Source organism: Chiloscyllium plagiosum, chromosome 6 (genome assembly GCF_004010195.1).
Source record: "Chiloscyllium plagiosum isolate BGI_BamShark_2017 chromosome 6, ASM401019v2, whole genome shotgun sequence".
NCBI classification, from domain to species: Eukaryota; Metazoa; Chordata; class Chondrichthyes; order Orectolobiformes; family Hemiscylliidae; genus Chiloscyllium; species Chiloscyllium plagiosum.
This window is the reverse complement of record NC_057715.1, coordinates 63,972,854-63,993,486: the sequence shown is the minus strand read 5'-3', so window position 1 is coordinate 63,993,486 and position 20,633 is coordinate 63,972,854. Positions and strand designations below refer to the sequence as shown.

Genomic DNA, 20,633 nt, shown 5'->3' with positions numbered 1-20,633 from the left:
TACCTCAGTGGAATCAATTTAGGTAAAGGGGCAGTACAGAGAGATCTGGGGGTTCTTGTACACCACTCAATGAAGGTAAGCATGCAGGTACAGCAGGTAGTGAAGAAGGCTAATAGCATGCTGGCCTTCATAACAAGAGGGATTGAGTATAGAAGCAAAGAGGTCCTTCTGCAGCTGTACAGGGCCCTGGTGAGACCACACCTGGACGAGGTCAATTCCTGGAATGGCGGGACTACCTTATGCTGAAAGACTGGAGCGACTGGGCTTGTATACTCTTGAGTTTAGAAGACTGAGAGGGGATCTGATAGACATATAAGATTATTAAAGGATTGGACACTCTGGAGGCAGGAAACATGTTTCCGCTGATGGGTGAGTGCCGAACCAGAGGACACAGCTTAAAAATACAGAGTAGACCATTTAGGACAGAGATGAGAAACTTCTTCACCCAGAGAGTGGTGGCTGTGTGGAATGCTCTGCCCCAGAGGGCAGTGGAGACCCAGTCTCTGGATTCATTTAAAAAAGAGTTGGATAGAGCTCTCAAGGATAGTGGAATCAAGGGTTATGGAGATAAGGCAGGAACAGGATACTGATTAAGGATGATCAGCCATGATCATATTGAATGGTGGTGCAGGCTCGAATAGCAGAATGGCCTACTCCTGCACTTATTGTCTATTGTATTCACAGCTGGTTCTACAGTACAGCACCCACAATAGTAGCGCTTGTTGGGAAGCAAGTGATCTCAAGTGAGCAAATATGATGCATCAACAGCTAATTGAAGGAGGTCTTCGATCTCATCTGGAAGGCTCCAGTGCAAAAACAATTAGCCATGACAGAGGTACCAATGCACATTTGGATAATCCAACATTCAATCAAACCCAGCTTTAAATGTTTCTTCTGAATATATTGAGAAACCAGCATAGGAAGAGACTGTCTTCTTAAGAGAGATTGAATAGGTCAGGCCTGTATTTATTGGAGTTTGGAAGAATTAGAAGCGACTTTACTGAAGCATTCTAGTTTCTTAGGGGAATTGACAGCATAGATGCAGAGATGTTGCCCCTTCTGGGACAATCAAGAACCACAGAGCATAATCTCAGAGTTGGGAGTCGCACATTTAAGACAGATGAGAAGCAACTTCTTCTCCAGGGATAGTACACAGGCACAATTCTTTGCCAGAGAGGAATGTGGAGGCTGGTTCAATAAGTGTACCCAAGATAGATATAGATTTTTATTCAGTATGGGAATTGAGGGCAATTGAGTCAAGAAAGTGGAGTTGAGGATTATCAAAACTGCTGCCCCCTGTCTAGAAGACATCTTCAGTGCTTTGAAATTTCCTGTAAAATGCTGCTCTACTGTATCTTCTGGAATTTATTTGTTTCCGTTCCTGTTGCTTCCAGTTGTCAGTTCTGGTAGCTCATTGTAGTGGCTGGTATATTGGATCTAGGCCTATATGTTTGTTGTTGGAGCCCATGGATGATTGACTTGCTTCTAGAAATTCTCTGACTGCCCTTTGTTTAGCTTGTGCTACGATCACTGTGTTGTTCCAGTCGAATTTGTGGTCCTTGTCACCTGGGTGATTGGTTACTAAGGACAGCTGGTCATGGCTAGTTGGTGTTCGTGGATGCAGATTGCTAGTTATCTGCCTGTTTATCCTATACAGTGTTTCATGCAGTCTTTGCATAGCATCTTGCACATGGTGGGTAAACTGTCTTTTGTCCGAGTGAGTTGTCTGAGCACGGCTATCTGTTTATAGGCCATCGCGAATCCAAGTGGTCGGAGAAATCTGAGTTATTTCTGAGATGTCTATTATATAAGTTAGCATAGCTAGTGTATTAGGTCGTGGCATGTCCTCATCGCGTTGTTTGTTTGGTAGACATCTGCAGATAAAGTTGTGGGGGCACCCATTCTTGAAGACTCTGTACACCTTGACCCAATATATCAGTCACTACAATGAAGTAGCAGAACCAGTAACTGGAAACAGCAGGAATGCTACCAAATATTCCACAGGATACAGTACAGCAGCGCTACACAGGAGGCTTCAAAGCACAGACGATGTCATTTAGACATGGGACGAAACATCTGTAAACCAGCTTCCCAGCTCACCGAACGTACCCACAACCACGACAACCAGCACCCGAGCTACAAATCTTTACACAAACCTTGAAATTAACAGGTATTTGGCATCTGTCTTTACAAAACAGAATGCAAATAACATCCCAGCCATAAGTCAAGAAACAATAGATAGGAATACCATCCCAACTGAAGTGGTACTGAGGAAATAGGCATTTGTGAGCAAGTTAATGTTGTGATGGATTTCAACCCAAGGTCTTTAAAAGTAAGGAACTGGTTTTAATATTTGAAACAATTTGATTTTGACATGTTCTTATTGAATTGGAAGATCGTAACACTTATTCAAAAAGGAGAAACAGAAAGCAGAAAAATACACGGCCACTAGCTTAACATCCATCGTAACGGAAATATTACAAGGTCTTATTAAAGAAATTTTGGCAGGGAACTTGTACAAGTTCAAGGTAAAGAATCAAGATTGAGTTCACAAAGAGAAATCATGTTTGAATAATCTGTTAATTTGATGTATGACATACTGTAGATAAAGAGAAATTGTGGACGTACACATCCCAGAAAACACTCCATTGTGTTGCTTCAAAAGTTTTTGCAGAAAATAAAGCTTGTAATATAGGGGATAACTGATTGGTATTGATAGAAGATTGGCTAGCTAACAGGAAGGCAAAAATGAAATTCTATCAGATTGGCAAATGTAAATGATTTGCCACAGGAATAGGTACCAGTACATCAACTGTTCACAATTTCTTTATATGACATAGTTAAGAGGGTGGAAGGCATGGTTACCAAACTGGCTGATGACACAAAGATAGATAAGCAAAGTAAGTTGTGAAGAGGAAATAAAGAGACTAGAAAAAGATATAGGAAGGTTAAGTGAATGGGATAAGATATGGCAATTGCAGTACAAGGTGGGAAAATGTGAAACTGACCCTTTGGCAGGAAAGGTAATAAAGTATATATTCTAAATGGTGAGAGATTACAGTACACTGGTGTTTCAATGACTCATTGAAACTTACAACATCCCGAGGCAGCTTAACAGAATAGATGTGGACAGGATGCTTTATTTCATGGGAGCATCTAGAACAAGGAATTACTGTTTAAAAATCTATTTGCCCATTTAAAACAGAAATGAGACCAACTTTCCTTTCCTCTCAAATGGTCATGAGTTTTTGGAGCTCTTTGAAAAGGCAGTGTAAACAGGGTATTAATTTTTTTTAGAAAAAGGCTGAAGTGATTGATTCTTATTAAAGATGAAAGATTATGAGAGGTAGGCAGGACTGATTGAAGATACAATCAAATTAGCAATCATCTTACTGAATGAAGGAACAGACTTAATGGGCCAAATATCCTACTCCTCATCTGTGTGTTTTATGACAAAAGATATTGTCTGATTTGCACCTGACAGAAGCATGAAAATAAAGAGAAAAGTCAGCAACATGGGAAACAAATCTTGAACATCCGTCATGCTTTCTATACTCAATAAAACTAATCTTTGCCAATCATCAGGAAATGCTTTTTAAAATAAAGACATTGAAAGATTTGGGAAGTACAACTAATTGGTCTTGCACATTCTATCTGTCCTGAGATACTTGTGAAATACAAGTAAGAATGTTAACTTTAGAAATGATTTCCTGTCCATTACATACCTTACACCTTTAGCCCAAACAGCCTTGTTCAAACGAGTATCAATGCGGACATCAGGAGTACCCATTTCCTTCACTGCAAATTTACGGATCTCCTTAATGGCACGAGGAGCACGTCTCTTAAAACCCCTTTATAAAAAAAAAGCAAATCTAAGTTTTTATTTTGTCAATCACAACACTGACTTCTTGAAGATTAAGTCTTAGCAGATACATTGCAACCAAATCAAGGTAGAATTTTTGTAAATGCTACCCTTTAAAGTAATATCTGCATTCTAAAACAATCAAGAGAAGCGCTTTCATTGCCCATGCACGTTTGTGAAGAGCTTCTCTAAGAGAGGGTTACACAGCATGGATAGATAATTGAGTGATAGCCAATTTAACTAGACATCAAGTCTAATCCCACTACATAACACCAGGTCTGCAACCTTGTAGGTTACAGCATGTCAGGAGCAGCTCCAAATGATTTCTGCCTCAACCATTAAACTGGGTAGTAAATTCCAGACACCCTCCACTCTTAGTGAAAACAAAGGCTTTCCTTATGTCCCTTCCAAGCCTTCTACCAATCATTTAATTTTGTAACTCCAGCAATTGACCTCTCCACTGGAGAGAGAGTTGGTATTGCCTATATACTTTATCCAACACACTGTACAACACAATTAAGTCATTCCCAGCTTCCTCTGATTAAGGAAAACATCCTTAGCTTATCCAATCTTTCCTCTTATTTGCATCCAGTGTCTTCAATATCTTGTTCAATGAAGGAAAGCATCCCAGTTGCCTTCTTTACCACGTTCCTATCTGTCCTATCACCCTCAGTGACAATTATAGACACGCATCCAAGGTCTCACTTTCACCAGTCCTCTCACATTTCCTCCCATTTAATGAGTATTCCCTTCCTTTGTTTGCCAACACAGTTCTCCAAAATCTATGAACTCACATTTCTACAGACTGAATTCCAATTGTCACTTTTCCTTCCACTCAACCAAATATTGATATCTGTCTGCAATAGGCAGCCACCCCAATCACTATCATCTCGCCAATCTATTTTTGTGCTATATTTCCCAAACATACCTCCCAAGTCAGTCTAAATCATCAATACATTCTGCAAACAGCAAGAGATCCTAGACTGGAACAACACTGGAATCATTGGCAAAAAAATTAGAGCATTTCACTGACAAAATTAGGTGCACTAACTCCCACAAAAGATTCAATAAGATTGAAACTGCTGATGGTTTGTTAACCTGAGCATGCAGGTAAGACACAAGACTAGTTGATTGGAGGTTCAATCTTGGTAGACAACCAGTGGGAGCTTGCCAAATACAATTAACGGTCTAATCATTTTCTGATTTCAAATCTAAATCCCAGTTTTAATTTATTCTGATATTGCTCATGATAGCACTGATGCCACTGTCCTTTTCACCTACCACAAACTGTGTTCTCTAAGAAGATTCCATTGTTGCAGTTTCTGGTTGAACCAGGTTGTTCTTATGACCATAAGTAGTGAGAACAAGAGTTGGTTGTTCGGCATCTTGAGCTTGCTCTGCCATTCAATAGGATGATGACTGAACCCACTTTCCTCATAACCCTTGATTTCTCTACTGATCAAAAACTATTCAGCCTTAAATATACAAATCCTTGATGGCCTGCACAAATACAGCTTCTGATCCCATACCCTCCCTGTAACCAGACCCATCTACTTCTGTATGAATAATACCATTTGTCACTGCCTGAGCCTCAGCCCAATCTGGTGAAATCCAAATCCATGCTTCTGTAATAACCAGCTCAATTATTCCATTTCTCTCCTGTTCAAACTATATTTCATATGCTCAAGTCTCCTTAAAACATTACTTCCCACATTTTAACCTGCAATAAATACCATTCACCCATATTCCTACTGACCTACACTGGTTCCTGGTCCACCAGCACAACATTTCAAGTTCACCCCATGGTCTCAGCCTCCCTCTCTTGCATTCAAAATTATAATATATAAAATACTTTGGGCATTTGGGTAGATGTTAAGAAGCTGATTGAAAGACATGGATTTTAAGGAATACCTCGAAGCAGGAAAACAAGGAGAGGGGATCATGGACAGAATGCCAGAGCTAAAGGGACAACAGAGATAAAGGTATAGCCACCAATGGTTGAAGTGTTAAAATAGTGAAAGAAGCTCAAAAGGTCAGAGGAAAGCAGTACAGATAGAATGGAAGCTTGGCTGCTGGACTAGACTGTATTGATAGGGGGGATGGAACAATAAAGTGATTTTACAAGTATAGCATTTAAAAAATAGAGATAATGCTAAACCAAAAGCTAATGTAGATCATCAAGCATACAATGACAGGACAAGTAGAAGCTGTGCAAGTTAGGACATGGGAGCAGACGTTTAAGTTTATGGGCGAGCAGAAAGTAGGAACGTGTTATAAAATGTAGAAGTTTAAAACAAAAAGAGGTGGGTGAGTGGATTAACTGGGACAAGAGCAGTGCTGGACAATGTCACTGAGTTGGAAATGACTGTCTTAGTGATTGTATGGACATTGGTTGGAAGATCATCACAGGTTCAAATATGACATCAAAAGTGCAAGTCTGGTTCAGCTTCAGTCATTTTTCAGAGAGCAGTCTAAATTACTCAGGAGTTTGGTTTCTACAACAAACCTAACAGAATGCTCTCCCAGTATTTTGAGTAAACTTCTGCTCATCTAGGGAAGGATGCTCGACAAGTAATTTGCAACGTAACATAGGATTTCCATACCCATATGGAGACTGAGTTCTCAAATGATATTACCAAGGAGCTGAAGATAGATGAGAAAGAGAGAAGTGAAGAAGTCCTTGGAGACACAGAGATTATGGTGTGGGAATGAAAGAAAAGCCTTTGCAAGTGCTGTATAACTGTGAAGAGTTAAGGGTGTAAGCTTGCAATTGTAAGCCTGTCCAGCTGGACAATAGTGAAGATGCTTAGGGAGGAGAATGGTGTGATTGACAATGTCAAAAGTCACAGACATGTTGATGGATAGTTTACTTTGTCAATCACTTGGAATGTCATTTGGGACCCAAGAGCCATGGTAAAGATGCGATACAAATGAATTAGATTCCACATACAACTGATTAGGACTTCAACTGGGGCCTAATATTTACAAACGCATCAGGATTTACTGTTCAAAAATCCTGAAGTCCACGGCATCACTGTCATAAAAACAGAAAACAGAAGCGGGGTAGGCCTTTTGGCCCTTGGAGCCAGCTCCATCATTCAATAATGACCATGGCTGAACATCCAATTCAATACCCAGTCCCCCTCTTTTTCCACATACTCCTTCATTCATTTAGCCCTACTTATAATCAATATCTAACTCCTTCTTGAAAACATTCAATGCCTTGGCTTCAACCACTTTATTTGGCAGAGAATTCCAAAGGCTCACTACATGATTTGCAAAGAAATTTCTCATCTCAGTGCTAAATGTTCCACCAATGTCCTTAGACTGATCCCCCAGTTCTGGACTCCTCAGTCATTGGGAACATCTTTTCTGCATTTACCCTGTCTAGTCCTGTCAGAATTTTATAGGTTCCCATGAGACTTTCCCCTTCATTCTTCTAAACACCAGTGAATATATAATCACAATCAACCTAGTCTCATCGTATATCAGACCTGCCACTCCAAGATTCAGTCTGGTAAACCTTTACTGCACTCACTCCATAGTCAGAACATACATCCTCAGATAGTGACATCAATTGCAATGCAAACATTTCCGTGGTTTTCATTTACAGAGGAACCTCTTTTATCCAGCATTTGATTAAGTGAATTTCCGATTTTCCAAAAAAAAATCGCAAGGTCCCAATGTTTGGCTAACTATGTTACCGGCATTCAATTAACCGAGTGAAATACTCCCCTCCTGTGTCCTTCGGATAATCGCTGTTCCTCTGTACATTTAAACTGTGACCTCCAGTCTTTGGGGGGGGGGGGGGGGGAGAAGAGTGGTGAGGACTTGGAAGTAGCAGACAAGGTTTTGATGAGACCACACCTGGAGTATTGCGTGCAGCTTTGGTTTTTTTTAATTCACTTTTGGGAGGTGAGTGTCACTGGCTGGACCCAGCATTTATTGCCTGTCCCTAGCTGCCCTTCAGAAGCTGGTGATGAGCTGCCTTCTTGTACAGCTGTACTCCACAAATGCTATTGGAATTCCCTCCCAAACAACATTTGGAACTTTCTAACAAGGATTTTACAATGCGACACAAATGCTAGCAATTAGATCCCATGATCTGTTTGCTACTTACAAATCATCAGCAATCCAAAGCAAGGACAGAGTTTACTGCTTTAGGGTGTAACTGAAGACCAAGTAAACCGTCTTCAGTTGATGTTGTCAGGGTTCTGGAATTTGGGTCTATAAAAGCAGATTTAGCAAAATAAGCCAAGGTAAGGTGAGAATAGCTTTCTTTCTGTGCATCAAGTGGTTAGAATCTGGAATGCAATACTGAATGGGAGAGGGAGCAGGGGCTTTCACAGTGAAACTGAATAAGCATCTAAAGATTTGAGAGAGATAACTGAAAAAGGTTTGGGAGTCATACTAATCAAGTTACTCTCTACAGAGCCAACACAGATGCAACAGACAAAACAGCCACCTCCTTTCCACATAGAAGGAAAGTGCGGCAATTGCTGGAAATTTGAAATAGAGACAGAAAATACCTGAAATGCATAGATCATCATCTGTGGAAACAAAAAAAACTCTACCAAGACGCTGCCATATCTGCTGAGCATATTCAGCATTCCTGTTTACTCTCCTTTCTGTGTGATGGAATGCCCTTCAGCCATCTGGATAAATGCAGCTCAACAATGCAAGAAGCTTGACACTGTTCAGAACAAAGCATGCCATTTGATTTGTCACCCCATTCACCATCTCAACAACCATGCTCTTGATCACCAAACCATAGTAAACTTTAAGTCAGCACAATCACAGAGGGCCCTTGGGCTCCTCTAGGTTTAACTTGAGGGTACGATGCTCAGGGAAGGTTGAGAAGGTGGAACCTTCAATATAACCTCAATCAATATGGGAATTGAAGCCAGTGTTGGCACAATTGCGCATTGCAAACCAGCCATTCTGCCAACAATTCCAGAAAATACACAAGTCTGTAGTAACAGCGTATACACTGTCTGCAAAACACACTGCAGCAACTCACCAAGTCACTATAGACAGCACCTTCCAAACCTATGGGCGGCACGGTGGTACAGTGGTTAGCACTGCTGCTACACAAGTCTGTAGTAACAGCGTATACACTGTCTGCAAAACACACTGCAGCAACTCACCAAGTCACTATAGACAGCACCTTCCAAACCTATTACCACCCTGGGAGGAAAAGAGTAGATGTGTGAAAACTTATTACCACCCTGGGAGGAAAAGAGTAGATGTGTGAAAACTCCAGCATCTCTTGTGGTTGGAGGGTTCCTAGGCGGAAGATGAGGCGCTCTTCCTCCAGGCGTCGTGTTGCCATGGTCTGGCGATGGAAGAAGCCAAGGACCTGCATGTCCTTGGCGGAGTGGGAGGGGGAGTTAAAGTGTTCAGCCACAGGGCTGTTGGGTTGGTTGGTGCGGGTGTCCCAGAGGTGTTCTCTGAAATGTTCCGGCACAAGATTTGTATATTTTGCGGTTGCAGGGAAAGGTGCCGGGAGTGGAGGTTTGGTTGGTGCGGAGTGTGGAGCTGACGAGGGAGTCGCGGAGGGAGTGGTCTTTTCGGAACGTTGATAGTGGTGGGGGGGAATATATCCTTGGTGGTGGGGTCTGTTTGGAAGTGGCGAAAATGATGAAGGATGATACGATGTATCTGGAGGTTGGTGGGGTGGTAGGTGAGGACCAGTGGGGTTCTGTCCTGGTGGCGATTGGAGGGGCAGGGTTCAAGGGCAGAGGAGCGGGAAGTGGAGGAGATGCGGTGGAGAGTATCGTCAAACACGTCTGAGGGGAAATTGCAGTCTTTGAAGAAGGAGGCCATCTGGATTGTTCTGTATTGGAATTGGTTCTCCTGGGAGCAGATGCTGCGGAGGCGAAGGAATTGGGATTATGGGATGGCGTTTTTACAGGGGGCAGGATGGGAGGAGTGTAATCTAGGTAGCTGTGGGAGTCAGTCGGTTTATAGTGAATGTCCGTGTTGAGTTGGTCGCCTGAGCTAGAAATGGAGAGGTGTAGGAAAGGGAGGGAGGAGTCTCAAACGGTCCAGGTAAATTTGAGGTCGGGGTGGAAGTGTTAGTGAAGTGGATGAACTGTTCAACCTCCTCGTGGGAGCATGAGGTAGCGCCGATACAGTCATCGATGTAGCGGAGGAAAAGGTGGGGGGTGGTGCCAGTGTAGCTGTGGAAGATGGACTGTTGCCAGTGTAGCTACCTGACCTGCTGCGCTTTTCCAGCAACACATTTTTCAGTTCTGATCTCCAGCATCTGCAGTCCTCACTTCCTCCTTTTTCGAAAGTGAGGACTGCAGATGCTGGAGATCAGAGTCTAGAATAGAACGGTTCTGGAAAAGCACAGGTCATGCAGCATCCGAGGAGCAGAAAAATCGACGTTTCGGGCAAAAGCCCTTCATCAGGAATGAGGCAGGGACCTGCCTGACCTGCTGTGCTTTTCCAGCACCACTCTAATTACCATCTCAAGGTCAACTAGGAATGGACAATAAATGTTGGCACAACCAAAGATGTCCATATCCCATGATTAAATGGGAAAAAAAACTCGAGATATAAATGACTCCATCAGTATGAAACTACCTTAGGTAACAAAGAAACCTGGACAACACAAACTTGTTGAAAGTAGAACATTTGTCCTTTTAGGAGCTTCATAGAATCCTTAGTATAGAAGCAGGCCGTTTGGTGCACTGAGTCCGCACCAACCCTCTAAACAGCAACCCATCCAAACCCATTCCTCCACCTTATCCCTATAACCCTGCATTTCCCCATGGCTAACCACCTCCCCAGCCTGTACTTCCCTGGACCCTATGGGCAATTTAGCACGGCCAATGAACCTAACCTGCACCTCTTTGAATTTACAGGCGTAAGAGATATATTTCCAACCAATTAATCCAGATGATTTAAAATTCTCTTTACTTACACGCCATGGATTCGCTTGTGGACATTTATTGTATATTCCCTCGTAACCACCTCGTTGATAGCTGAGCGGCCCTTTTTTTTCTCTCCACCTTTCTTAGCGGGTGCCATCTATGAACATGGAAAAGAATAGAGTCTAGTTATAACGGATGAAATGAGCAGCTTCACAAAGTATTACAATCCAGTAGCACCGAATGAAGCCGTAAGTCGCATCCATTCACTCGCCGAGCTCCAGCGCTCTGCTCGGTGCTGAGTAACCTCAGCCAAGGCTCCACACAAACAGCGGGTCACATTCGTGAACAAGCCGAGCCGGGGGTTGCCCAGTCAAACAGATCAGCCAAGGACAGTGGTTCTTAGACCGGGACGGAGGCGGACATTAGGCCCCAGGACCAGAGACCCAACATTAATTTGAATTAAACACTCCGACAGTGGGTCGGGAAGAGGAAATAAGCCCAGTAGCATGTTATCCCCTCCGCCTAGATCCGATTCCCCCACATTGTTCCGCTCTGCGAGCTGTACAACAACAGGATGGAAACGGATTAGTATCGGCTCTGCCCAGAGTAAACTCCTCACCTCGTCCGAAAAATGTCGGAAAGGAAGGAACGGTGCATTGTGGGTGGTTCTTCAGTAGGAAGTACTTCCGGAGCAGACCCAGAGCCTTCAAACCTCCTTACAGAGACTGTCAAGTGTTGTGATTTACTTTTATAGATACTCCAATCTCAAAATTTAATGTGTATTTTGTAATAGTACACTGTTGGTTCATTATTGGGGGTAGAGGCAATGGCCTAGTGATATTGTTGCTGTAGTAGTAATCCAGAGGCTCAAGTAATGTTAGGGGTTCAAATCCTGCAATTTGAATTCAATAAAAATCTGAATTTAAAATTCTAAATGGTGACGATGAAACCATTGTTGATTGTCATAACAAAACTTCTGTCCTTGCTTAGTGTATCTGTGATCCGTTTATCTGACTGTATTGTTTATCCTTTAATCAGTATGTCTTATTTTCTCTAACTTATATTGCAAATTCAAAGTTTGTGAGAAGATTTGTAACTCGGGTGCTTGTTGCTGTGGTTTTTTCGCCGAGCTGGAAGTTTTTGTTGCAAACGTTTCATCCCCTGTCTAGGTGACATCCTCAGTGCTTGGGAGCCTCCTGTGAAGCGCTTCTGTGGTGTTTCCTCCGGCATTTATAGTGGCCTGTCCCTGCCGCTTCCGGTTGTCAGTTTCAGCTGTCCGCTGTAGTGACCGGTATATTGGGTCCAGGTCGATGTGTTTGTTGATGGAGTTTGTGGATATATTGCAAATCCTTGTACGGTAATGTATGCTTTTTCTTCTTTATTTCTTGATTTTTGTATCTATGATTTGTACCTAGGTACTTTGTGCCATGAGGGGCGACATTGTAAGCTTTACATTAGAATAAACCTTCTTCTGCTCTAGTTTCATTTACTATACATGTGACTCCAGATCGAGAGCAGTAATTGACTTCTAACTACCCTCTGAAAAAGCAAATCACTTAGTTGTATCAACTGCTAGAAAGCAAGAAAGGGAATGAAACCGGGCAGACCACCTGTTAACAACCAAGGCACTAGAAACAACAATGGCAAATACAGCCTGTCAAATCTGCAAAATCTCCTCTAGGCAAAGATAAGTTGTTGGTACATGAAGGGACAGCAGTAGTGCAAAGGAGTATGGTTGACACAGAGAGCTGGAGTTAAAAGAAAATTGAAGTCACTTTATCTGAACATGCACAGTGTCCACAATAACACAGACGAACTGTTAACAAAAATAGAAATAAATGTTTCAGACTGAATTGTCATTATAGAGATATGGTTACAAGTTGGGAAATAAATATTCCAGGGCACAACACATTTTGAAAAGTAAGGAAGAATAGCACTGCTAATACTGCCTTGATGACAGCTGCAGTTCTGAGCCATTGTAATTTCATGCATAACTCATGTCCAAAAGATTGCAACCTTTTTGGCTGCAGTTTTGCTATGGACCTTGATAAACTGAGCGTTTGAGCTCAGATGTGCAGAAAATTATATTACACTAGATTTGTGAAGAACGTGTGTGAAGGTACACAGCTTACACTTTGGGGTATATACCAATGATTTCTACTATTTATTCCACATGGTCACTGACAAAAAAAGAGCTATGAAATGGATTGATGCATTTTATACAAAATTAGACTAAAATTCACTTTTGTTGCAAAGAATCATTTATACTGAAATAACTCATATATTACAGTGTCCGTCTGATCGACAGTTTCTCATTTTTTATTTAGAGATTTTTATGTAACAAATGCAGTCTTAATAAAACATATAAATCAGAAAAAGTGCATGTGTTTGAAAATATACAACACAAAGTAAACAGTTTCCTTTTAAACATCCAGTGTTGTAGAACTGATCCATTTCAATTAATGATTATTCTGTTGAATGTGACATTAAGAATTTGTCCAAAGTATATGTCCTTGAAGAGACCTAGTAGCCAGTATCCAACATCGGCTGTCAGGTTGTAATAAGTGTGCCAATTTAGCACAAGGAATTATAAAAGATATGTTGATTACATAATAAGAACAAGGTTACATTGCAAACATAATAGCTGATTTTGTGCAAAAAGCTAGGTACATCGTTCCCAGTTTTCTGTCATGCTTGAATCCATTTAGGTTTAAGTCATGGCACGTAAGGGTGCCATTCAGCCCATCAAGTCCATGATGGGACTCTACAAAACAATCCATGCAATCCCAGTCCACATTCTATCCTCAAGCCTGCAAGTGTGTTTCCCAGATGTTGACTGATAGCAGCAAACTTAGAAAGTATAAAAGGAATCTGAGGTGCGTGCCTGCCACATCTGTACATATAAGGAATAATTTCCTGACTTTATATTTTTGATGACAAATTCTTCTGGTAAGAATGTGCAATGAAAATCCTGGCACACAAAGCTCATGTCTTTCTGACCTTTTAAATTAATAATTGGACAATCACTTAAAGAGCACCAGAATTTCTGAAATATGGTGCTGACAAGCAAGTCTTTTCCAGCTGTACAAAGTTAGAAAATTACTGGCGTGATGTGTTTTAAAAAAACCCAGCTTTGAACTATTCTAACTTGGATCATGCTAATGAGTTACATCACAAACTTAGTAATCATTTTAAAACATCCCTAATGCTGCTGGTGGTTCAATCCATTAACCAGTAGTATATGTGGCCTTCTCACATAAAAATAATCGGAATTTCAAAATTAGATGAGAACAGTAAAGATTTTTTGTACCTACAATGCCAACTTGTAGCTTTCAATGTGCTATTCTTCTCCCATTTCCAATTAACAATTATGTAATTAAAATGTTACAATAAATTTTGTGAAGCTTTATATTTTAACACCTGATGGAAACAGTAAAAGTGTAGCACATTAGCTGCAATTTATTAAAACGCAAGGGTGAATATTGCTTTAAACAGGTTTTTATAATTTATATTTCTTAACCACTGAGAGGCTACTGGGTGAGTTAAACATTTGATGATTCAGAGAGGCGCTGTACATGTGGTCTTTGCTGAGATTGTGGGTGGTATCCCAGAATGTCCTGTTGCTGTGGATAAGGAGGAGGGAGAAGCAGCAGCTCCGGTTGTTCACCTTGCAAGGAACTGGATGTTTGACCCTGCTGGAAAAATCAAAACATATTATTGAATGGATTATATTTATTCAGTGTGAAATTGACACATTTTCTAACTATATATAAATGATCAGGGCGTAATCGCTGGTTACACCAAGTGGTCATAAATTTAGTGCATTGTAAAATGTTTACATAGGAAATTTGGTGAGATTTTGAATTTGGTCCAGAAAGGGAAGGAACAATACATTTGGACAGTTGTAAGTATGGAGTAACAATTGTGGAGTAACAATTTCCCCAATTCAGCTGCTGTGTATATGTGCCATTCTTTATTCAGTCCCAGGTATTTTTGGGACACCCTGGCTCACATGGAATCACGTATTTCTGTTGTTTTGCCCGTGGTTCTTTGACTGTGTGTGGTTCCCTTTTCTCACTATCAGTTTGTCTGCATGGGAACTGCCCTGGTGTCATTTAATTCAGTAAGGCAAGGCTTGGCCAATTCGATTTCAGGCTCACTACCTTCACTCTATTAAAATCTACAAATTCTTTATTGACACATTTTAACTGTATTGGCCAGCTTTCAGCCTTCTTGCCTCTGCAGAGCTTTGCTGAAACTGTTTCGTTTGTACAAACTCTCTAGGTTGTCTGCTGGGCTCTATTCTGAGTCCTTTTCACTCTAAGCTCTTTCTTGGCATTTTGAGTTCAGTGGATTCTATCCTGACCCTTTTAATCCAGCTAGCTCTGTTAGACCCTTTTTAAACTCCTGTGAATTTTTGTACTATTTTCAAAATATCGAAGGACATTTTCATCCCTTTCAGGATATTTGTGACCTCTTCAGCTCTCTGCAACTAAAGAGAACCTTTCCAGTTCCCATCGCTCTTTGTCAGTTCTTTGTACTGCTCTGGTTTTTTGGGCTTAGTGCTTGGAGCTTGCCAAGCCTTTTCCCAGTAATAGAATTGATTCCCTCTGTTTCATTTCTACTTTTAATTTAATCCCCAGCATCTTTTCCTGAATAATTTGTTGTTATTTGTCATGAAACTTGAGTCATCTTTTCCTGTTCTCCAGCTTTATCAGTCATTTTTCATTAAGGTAATTAATCTGGGTAGGGTAGTTCAAGCAGTCTTCAGTTCTGACTCTCTCTTAGAGAGTCCAGATGTGGAAAGCAAATAGTTTAATGCAGGGTAAAAGGAGGACAAGAGTGAGGCAGTTTTGTTACATTAGCATATTAATATGACCATACTCACTTTGCATACACTTAAGGAAGCATAGAAATTGTACATTGAAGGTTCACTAAATTGATGTTCAGAAGAAGAATCACTGGACTGTAATGTTAACTCTGCTTTTTTTCCACAGATTAGACTTAGATTTAGATTAGATTACAGTTGGAAACAGGCCCTTCGGCCCAACAAGTCCACACCAACCCGCCGAAGCGAAACCCACCCATACCCCTAACCTAACACTACGGGCAATTTAGTATGGCCAATTCACCTGACCCTGCACATCTTTGGACTGTGGGAGGAAACCGGAGCACCCGGAGGAAACCCACGCAGACACGGGGAGAACGTGCAAACTCCACACAGTCAGTCGCCTGAGGCAGGAATTGAACCCGGGTCTCTGGCGCTGTGAGGTAGCAGTGCTAACCACTGTGCCACCGCTGAGGTTATCCAGCAATCTCTGTTTTTGTTTCAGATTTCCAGCAGTTCCTTGTTTTATTCACTAGATTGATTACAGGGAAGAGAGAATTGTCCTATGTGCAGTGGTTGAGTAGGATAAGCCTATGATCTTTAGAGTTTATAAGAAAGAGAGATGGATTCATTGAAATATAAGATTCTGAGCGAGCTTTACAGGATAGATGCTAAGAAGCTGTATTCCTTACCTGGGAACTTAAGAACTAGAGTGTATAGTTTCATGATAGGGAGTCAGTCCTTTCAGACTGAGCGACATTCTTCTTCGAGGATTGTAAATCTTTGGAAATGTTCACCATAAAGGGCTGTGGAGGTATTGTCATTAAGTGTGTACATGGCTAAGATTGATAAATGTTTGGACTATAAGAGAATCAAGGCACAAAGGACCAAGATGTTTTACGGCTCAGAAAATAATGTCCCCTCCTCTGATTCTCTGGGTTCAAACCCCACGTCAGGACTTTTAGGCCATTGGATGACCATCCGTAATGCTATTTAACAGGCTGATAATCAACCTGGGTGGAGTGGCTCTGTGAAGCAGCAGTGCTAACCGTTGAGCCACCGTGAGATTGATGATTGTGTTAATAGTGGAGCAGACTCAGAAAAATGTATATAGTCTATTCCTCCCTCCATGTCTTCTGTTCAGACAATAAACTATCATACTTTAAAATGTCATATTTCAGAAGTGGTGTCCTCTGCATATCACCTCATAACACACCAGCAATGTCACAGGGAAGAGAGATTAAGCAGATTATTTTCTAATCAATGGAAAGGAAAATTGTACAGGATGTAACATGGGAAATCTTTTGAAGACCATCTGAATAAGAAAATGAAACTTTTTAACATCTCATCTCAGCCTCTTGTGGAGGTGGTGGCACTGTGGCAATACCACTCACCAGTCACCCAGAATCCCAGACTAATATTTAGGATGTAGGTTTGAATTACACATAGCAGATGTTGAAATTTAAATTCAATGGAAGTCTGGAATTAAACACTGGCCTAATGGCAACCATGCAACCAATGATGATTGTCAAAAAGACCCATCTAGTTCACTAATGTCCTTCAGGGAAGGAAATCTGATCTGGCCTATTTATGACTTCAGAGCCATAGTAATGTAATTGACTCTTAACTACTCTCTGAAATCTCCCAGAAAGCCACTCATGAGCAAATTGTAAAAATTTACAACATGTCACCTCAGACACGGCAGTGAAATGAAGCGTCTAGTAAAATTGGGTGCTCAAATATTGTAATGGAACTTGGATTCACAGTCTTCTGATTCAGAGATAATTAACTGTATGTGTAGAGGAAGAAAGAGACACATGAATTTGGTACAGTAAGAAAATATGATAAAATGACTCAAAAGTAGTCATCAGATGTTGTTGGGAATGTCATCAGCCATTTTTGCTGTACTGTCATGGGGCAGCCCTAACAATCCCATAAACATAAATACATTCTATCGGCAAGATCCATCAAAAGGGACCTACCTGTAAGTAGTGTTGTGGCTGCTGTTGTAGGTGCATAGTTTGCTGGGATAGAGGTGGCTGTGGTATAGAAAATCCTGGAGTTACTATTTGACCCATAAGTACTGTATTGGAGATCATTGGTACACTATTTCTAACTGGCTGTGGTACCAGATTTTGGGGCAGCTGTTGTCTTTGTGAGTACCTGTCAAGGAAGATTCATGCAATGAAATATCATATCAATATCAGCATCATTAAAATTGTGCAAACAAACCACATTAAACAATCATTACTTGTAGTTATTTGCTACATAACTAAATGCCAAGTAAATGTAGATGGCCAATGTTGTCACTGGTCATTTACAAGAAATAAAAGTTAAATATATCCAAGGGTATTTGAAAAGCTTTATTAATACTGAAGACAGTATGATCCTTCACCATGGATGGAGGTGAGACAGGGGAAAGATGCTAAGTAATCCACTTTGATCAGCCACGAAACAGGGATTCAACTTTCCAATTTCTAGTTTGTTCGCAATACAAGAGACAGCAGAAGCAGGCGTTCAAAGTTAGTTTGCCAGATCTGCTGACAAATGTAGATCAAGGCGCAGGTCAATTTTTTTTAGCTTAAGGCAAAGGGTGACCAGGATCATGTGTGACAATGCTACTCCTTTAACAAGGTTATGTTGTCTTTGGTTTTTTTTTAGAAAGGTTGTAAATGCAGAGTTGCCAAGGTTGGGTTTTAGGGCCAATTTGATTATAGCTAACAGATACTGCCTCAGACAAAAATCTTTCAAGCTATCAAAAATACTTGTACAATGAAAGGGGAGTGGCCAGTTCTCCTAGCTCAGCTTTACCCTGGTATGGTTTTTAAGCAGTCTGGCTGTTCAGTTTAAGCTGGTCAAAGAAATATCTACATGGAAGAAGGTGTTCCATGCTGAATTTCTCTGCCATCTCCCTCTCTTTCTCTCTCTCCTGTCAGACCCATTGTATGATTTTACTTTTTTTGCCAAAGGTGTTTATGGGAATTGTTGCAGGAATTTGGAACACCATCATTAACAGTCAATAAGTGTGGCACTGGAAAAGCACAGCAGGTCAGACAGCATTCGAGGAGCAGGGCTTATTTCTGAAACATCAACTCTCCTACTCCTCAGATGCTGCTGGACCTGCTGAGCATTTCCAGTGTCATACTTTTCGACTCTGATCTCCAGCATCTTCAGTCCTCTCTTTCTCCTAACAGCATCTTTCATTTGGGATTATCTGTTGGGTTTTTGGATAGGTTAAGTTATTCTATATTCTGTTCTCTTTTGTTTGTGTTTCATTTGGTAAAGTTGCTAATAAATTCTGTTTTATTTAAAACTATGCGGTTGGGCCAGCTGCATTGCTCCTGGAATATCCACTATACACCTGCTTAAAACAACTAGCAAAGTTATGGTCCAGTCTACTTTCTGGAAATGATTTGGGGGGGTTCTGGCCAGGTCTGTAACATGTAATACTAAGGTCAGAGGACAGTGAACAGAATGACCGAACAATAGTCTTCTCAACCATCAGGTCACAAACACTTGCTTCCTGTTTATTCAGACAGCCCATGTGGTCATGATTCTGCTATTGTTATAGAACGCCATTGCTGTCACCATGCTATGATATGATCAGATCCCTAGATATCAATTACTTGGAATTGGGTAGAATACTGCCACCAATTCTTCCTTTAATGCTAGTCAATAGGTTTTTAGTAGTCTATGGTCAAGGATGAACAACAAATATGAGTCAGCAGAAGTCTGAGATAACAGCGTGCATTTCTACACACAGTAACTATACACAGGTTAATTTAACTGTTAGGCATATTAACAATAACTATCAAAAGAAAGGGAATACACGTGTGCCTCATCAGGAGCTTGTGCCAATGTCCAACAGCTACATGTTCTAACTGTCCTGCCAATGGCTATGATATATATCAGAGTGGGTCAGACTGGAATTTAGCTCATTGATGAATATCCGTTGTCTTATAGAATATCTTGCCCCAAGATTTTTCCCACTTAGTTACATCATTATACAATAGCATAAACACTATATTATAATTATCATTACCCCCTACTCACCCCAGTCCCCGCAGGTCTTTAACTTACAAATTTAATTGATCTAGCAGATTCGTTATGCTTCCAGAACAAAATCTTTTGGACTTTAAAGATCGGTAGTTCATAGGCTTGAGGATTGTTGACCTTGATTCTGATTCGTATTTTGAGTAATCTATGAAACATTACTATCCTGACATTCCTCACTGAATTCATCAAATGTAGCATCAATAGATGAAACAAAGAATCTGTGGTTTCTCCATGTAACTCCCTCTGCCGTATGGACAATGTATGATCATCGCTGGTCCTATGATGCTTGGAGAACTGCACCAACCCGTTAAGTTTCTTTAACTGTACCCATTACCCATGGCCCTGCCGTAGTGACATCTATTCTGGTGAGTTAACTGTTGCTGTCAATAAAATGGCTCCTTGCCAGAAAATCTTTTTATATTTCATTGGACTCAACTGTGGAATCAGTCTCTTGGTCCGACGAGGAGATGAATCTTCATATTTCTTCCCAGCAGTATTGCTGATGGCAATAAGCCACATCGGACTGGGGTGGACCACTGTTTTAACAAGACTATAGAATAGTATTGGGTTTTTTTCCAAAAAGCATTTAACTCTCTGTACCTCATATTTGCTTCACCCTTTGACTATAGACATCTTGGCAAACGTCTTACAGAGGAACCTTGACTGTCCGAATATCAATTACCTGAATATCGGATTATCTGAAGGAGCTCTCAAGGTCCCGATAGAAACATTACATCAAAGATGTGTTTCCAACACTGATCGCGTCTTTTGTATATAGTGATTAAAAATGAACTCGGCTTACAGAAATGCTGCCGAGAACATTCCTGGACATTGATGGGAGCCCCAGGCACCGTCTCAAAATGACTGACCTCCTGTGCGCTCTCTCTCTCCCCACACTTTTCCTGGAGTTCAGGGGGGCAGGACGGAATGTGGGTCAGGTCGGATGGGAGTCAGGGTTGGATGGGATCGGGGTTGGGGAATATTGGATGGGGGGGCATGATTGGAC

At 41.1% G+C, this 20,633-nt stretch overlaps 2 protein-coding genes across 7 annotated transcripts in view; both read right to left on the bottom strand.

Moving 5' to 3' along the window:
* Positions 1-11,454, bottom strand: part of rpl31 (ribosomal protein L31) — a 16,788-nt gene extending 5,334 nt beyond the window's left edge. The window contains exons 1-3 of the mRNA XM_043691709.1: positions 11,363-11,454; positions 10,794-10,900; positions 3,726-3,851 (exon numbers count right to left, since the gene is read on the bottom strand). Of these exons, the coding sequence (XP_043547644.1) occupies positions 3,726-3,851; positions 10,794-10,900 (233 nt within the window). The 5' untranslated portion in view covers positions 11,363-11,454. The remainder of the gene's footprint in view (positions 1-3,725; positions 3,852-10,793; positions 10,901-11,362) is intronic.
* Positions 11,455-12,986: 1,532 nt separating this feature from the next.
* LOC122550643 (neuronal PAS domain-containing protein 2-like) overlaps positions 12,987-20,633 on the bottom strand; it is a 121,815-nt gene continuing 114,168 nt past the window's right edge. For 5 of the 6 annotated variants that reach the window (XM_043691703.1, XM_043691704.1, XM_043691702.1 and 2 more), the window contains 2 exons: positions 17,554-17,734; positions 12,987-14,438 (listed from right to left, as the gene is read on the bottom strand). In XM_043691703.1, coding sequence (XP_043547638.1) covers positions 14,286-14,438; positions 17,554-17,734 — 334 coding nt within the window. In that variant the 3' untranslated portion in view covers positions 12,987-14,285. The remainder of the gene's footprint in view (positions 14,439-17,553; positions 17,735-20,633) is intronic. The other variant, XM_043691707.1, reaches the window with a different exon arrangement.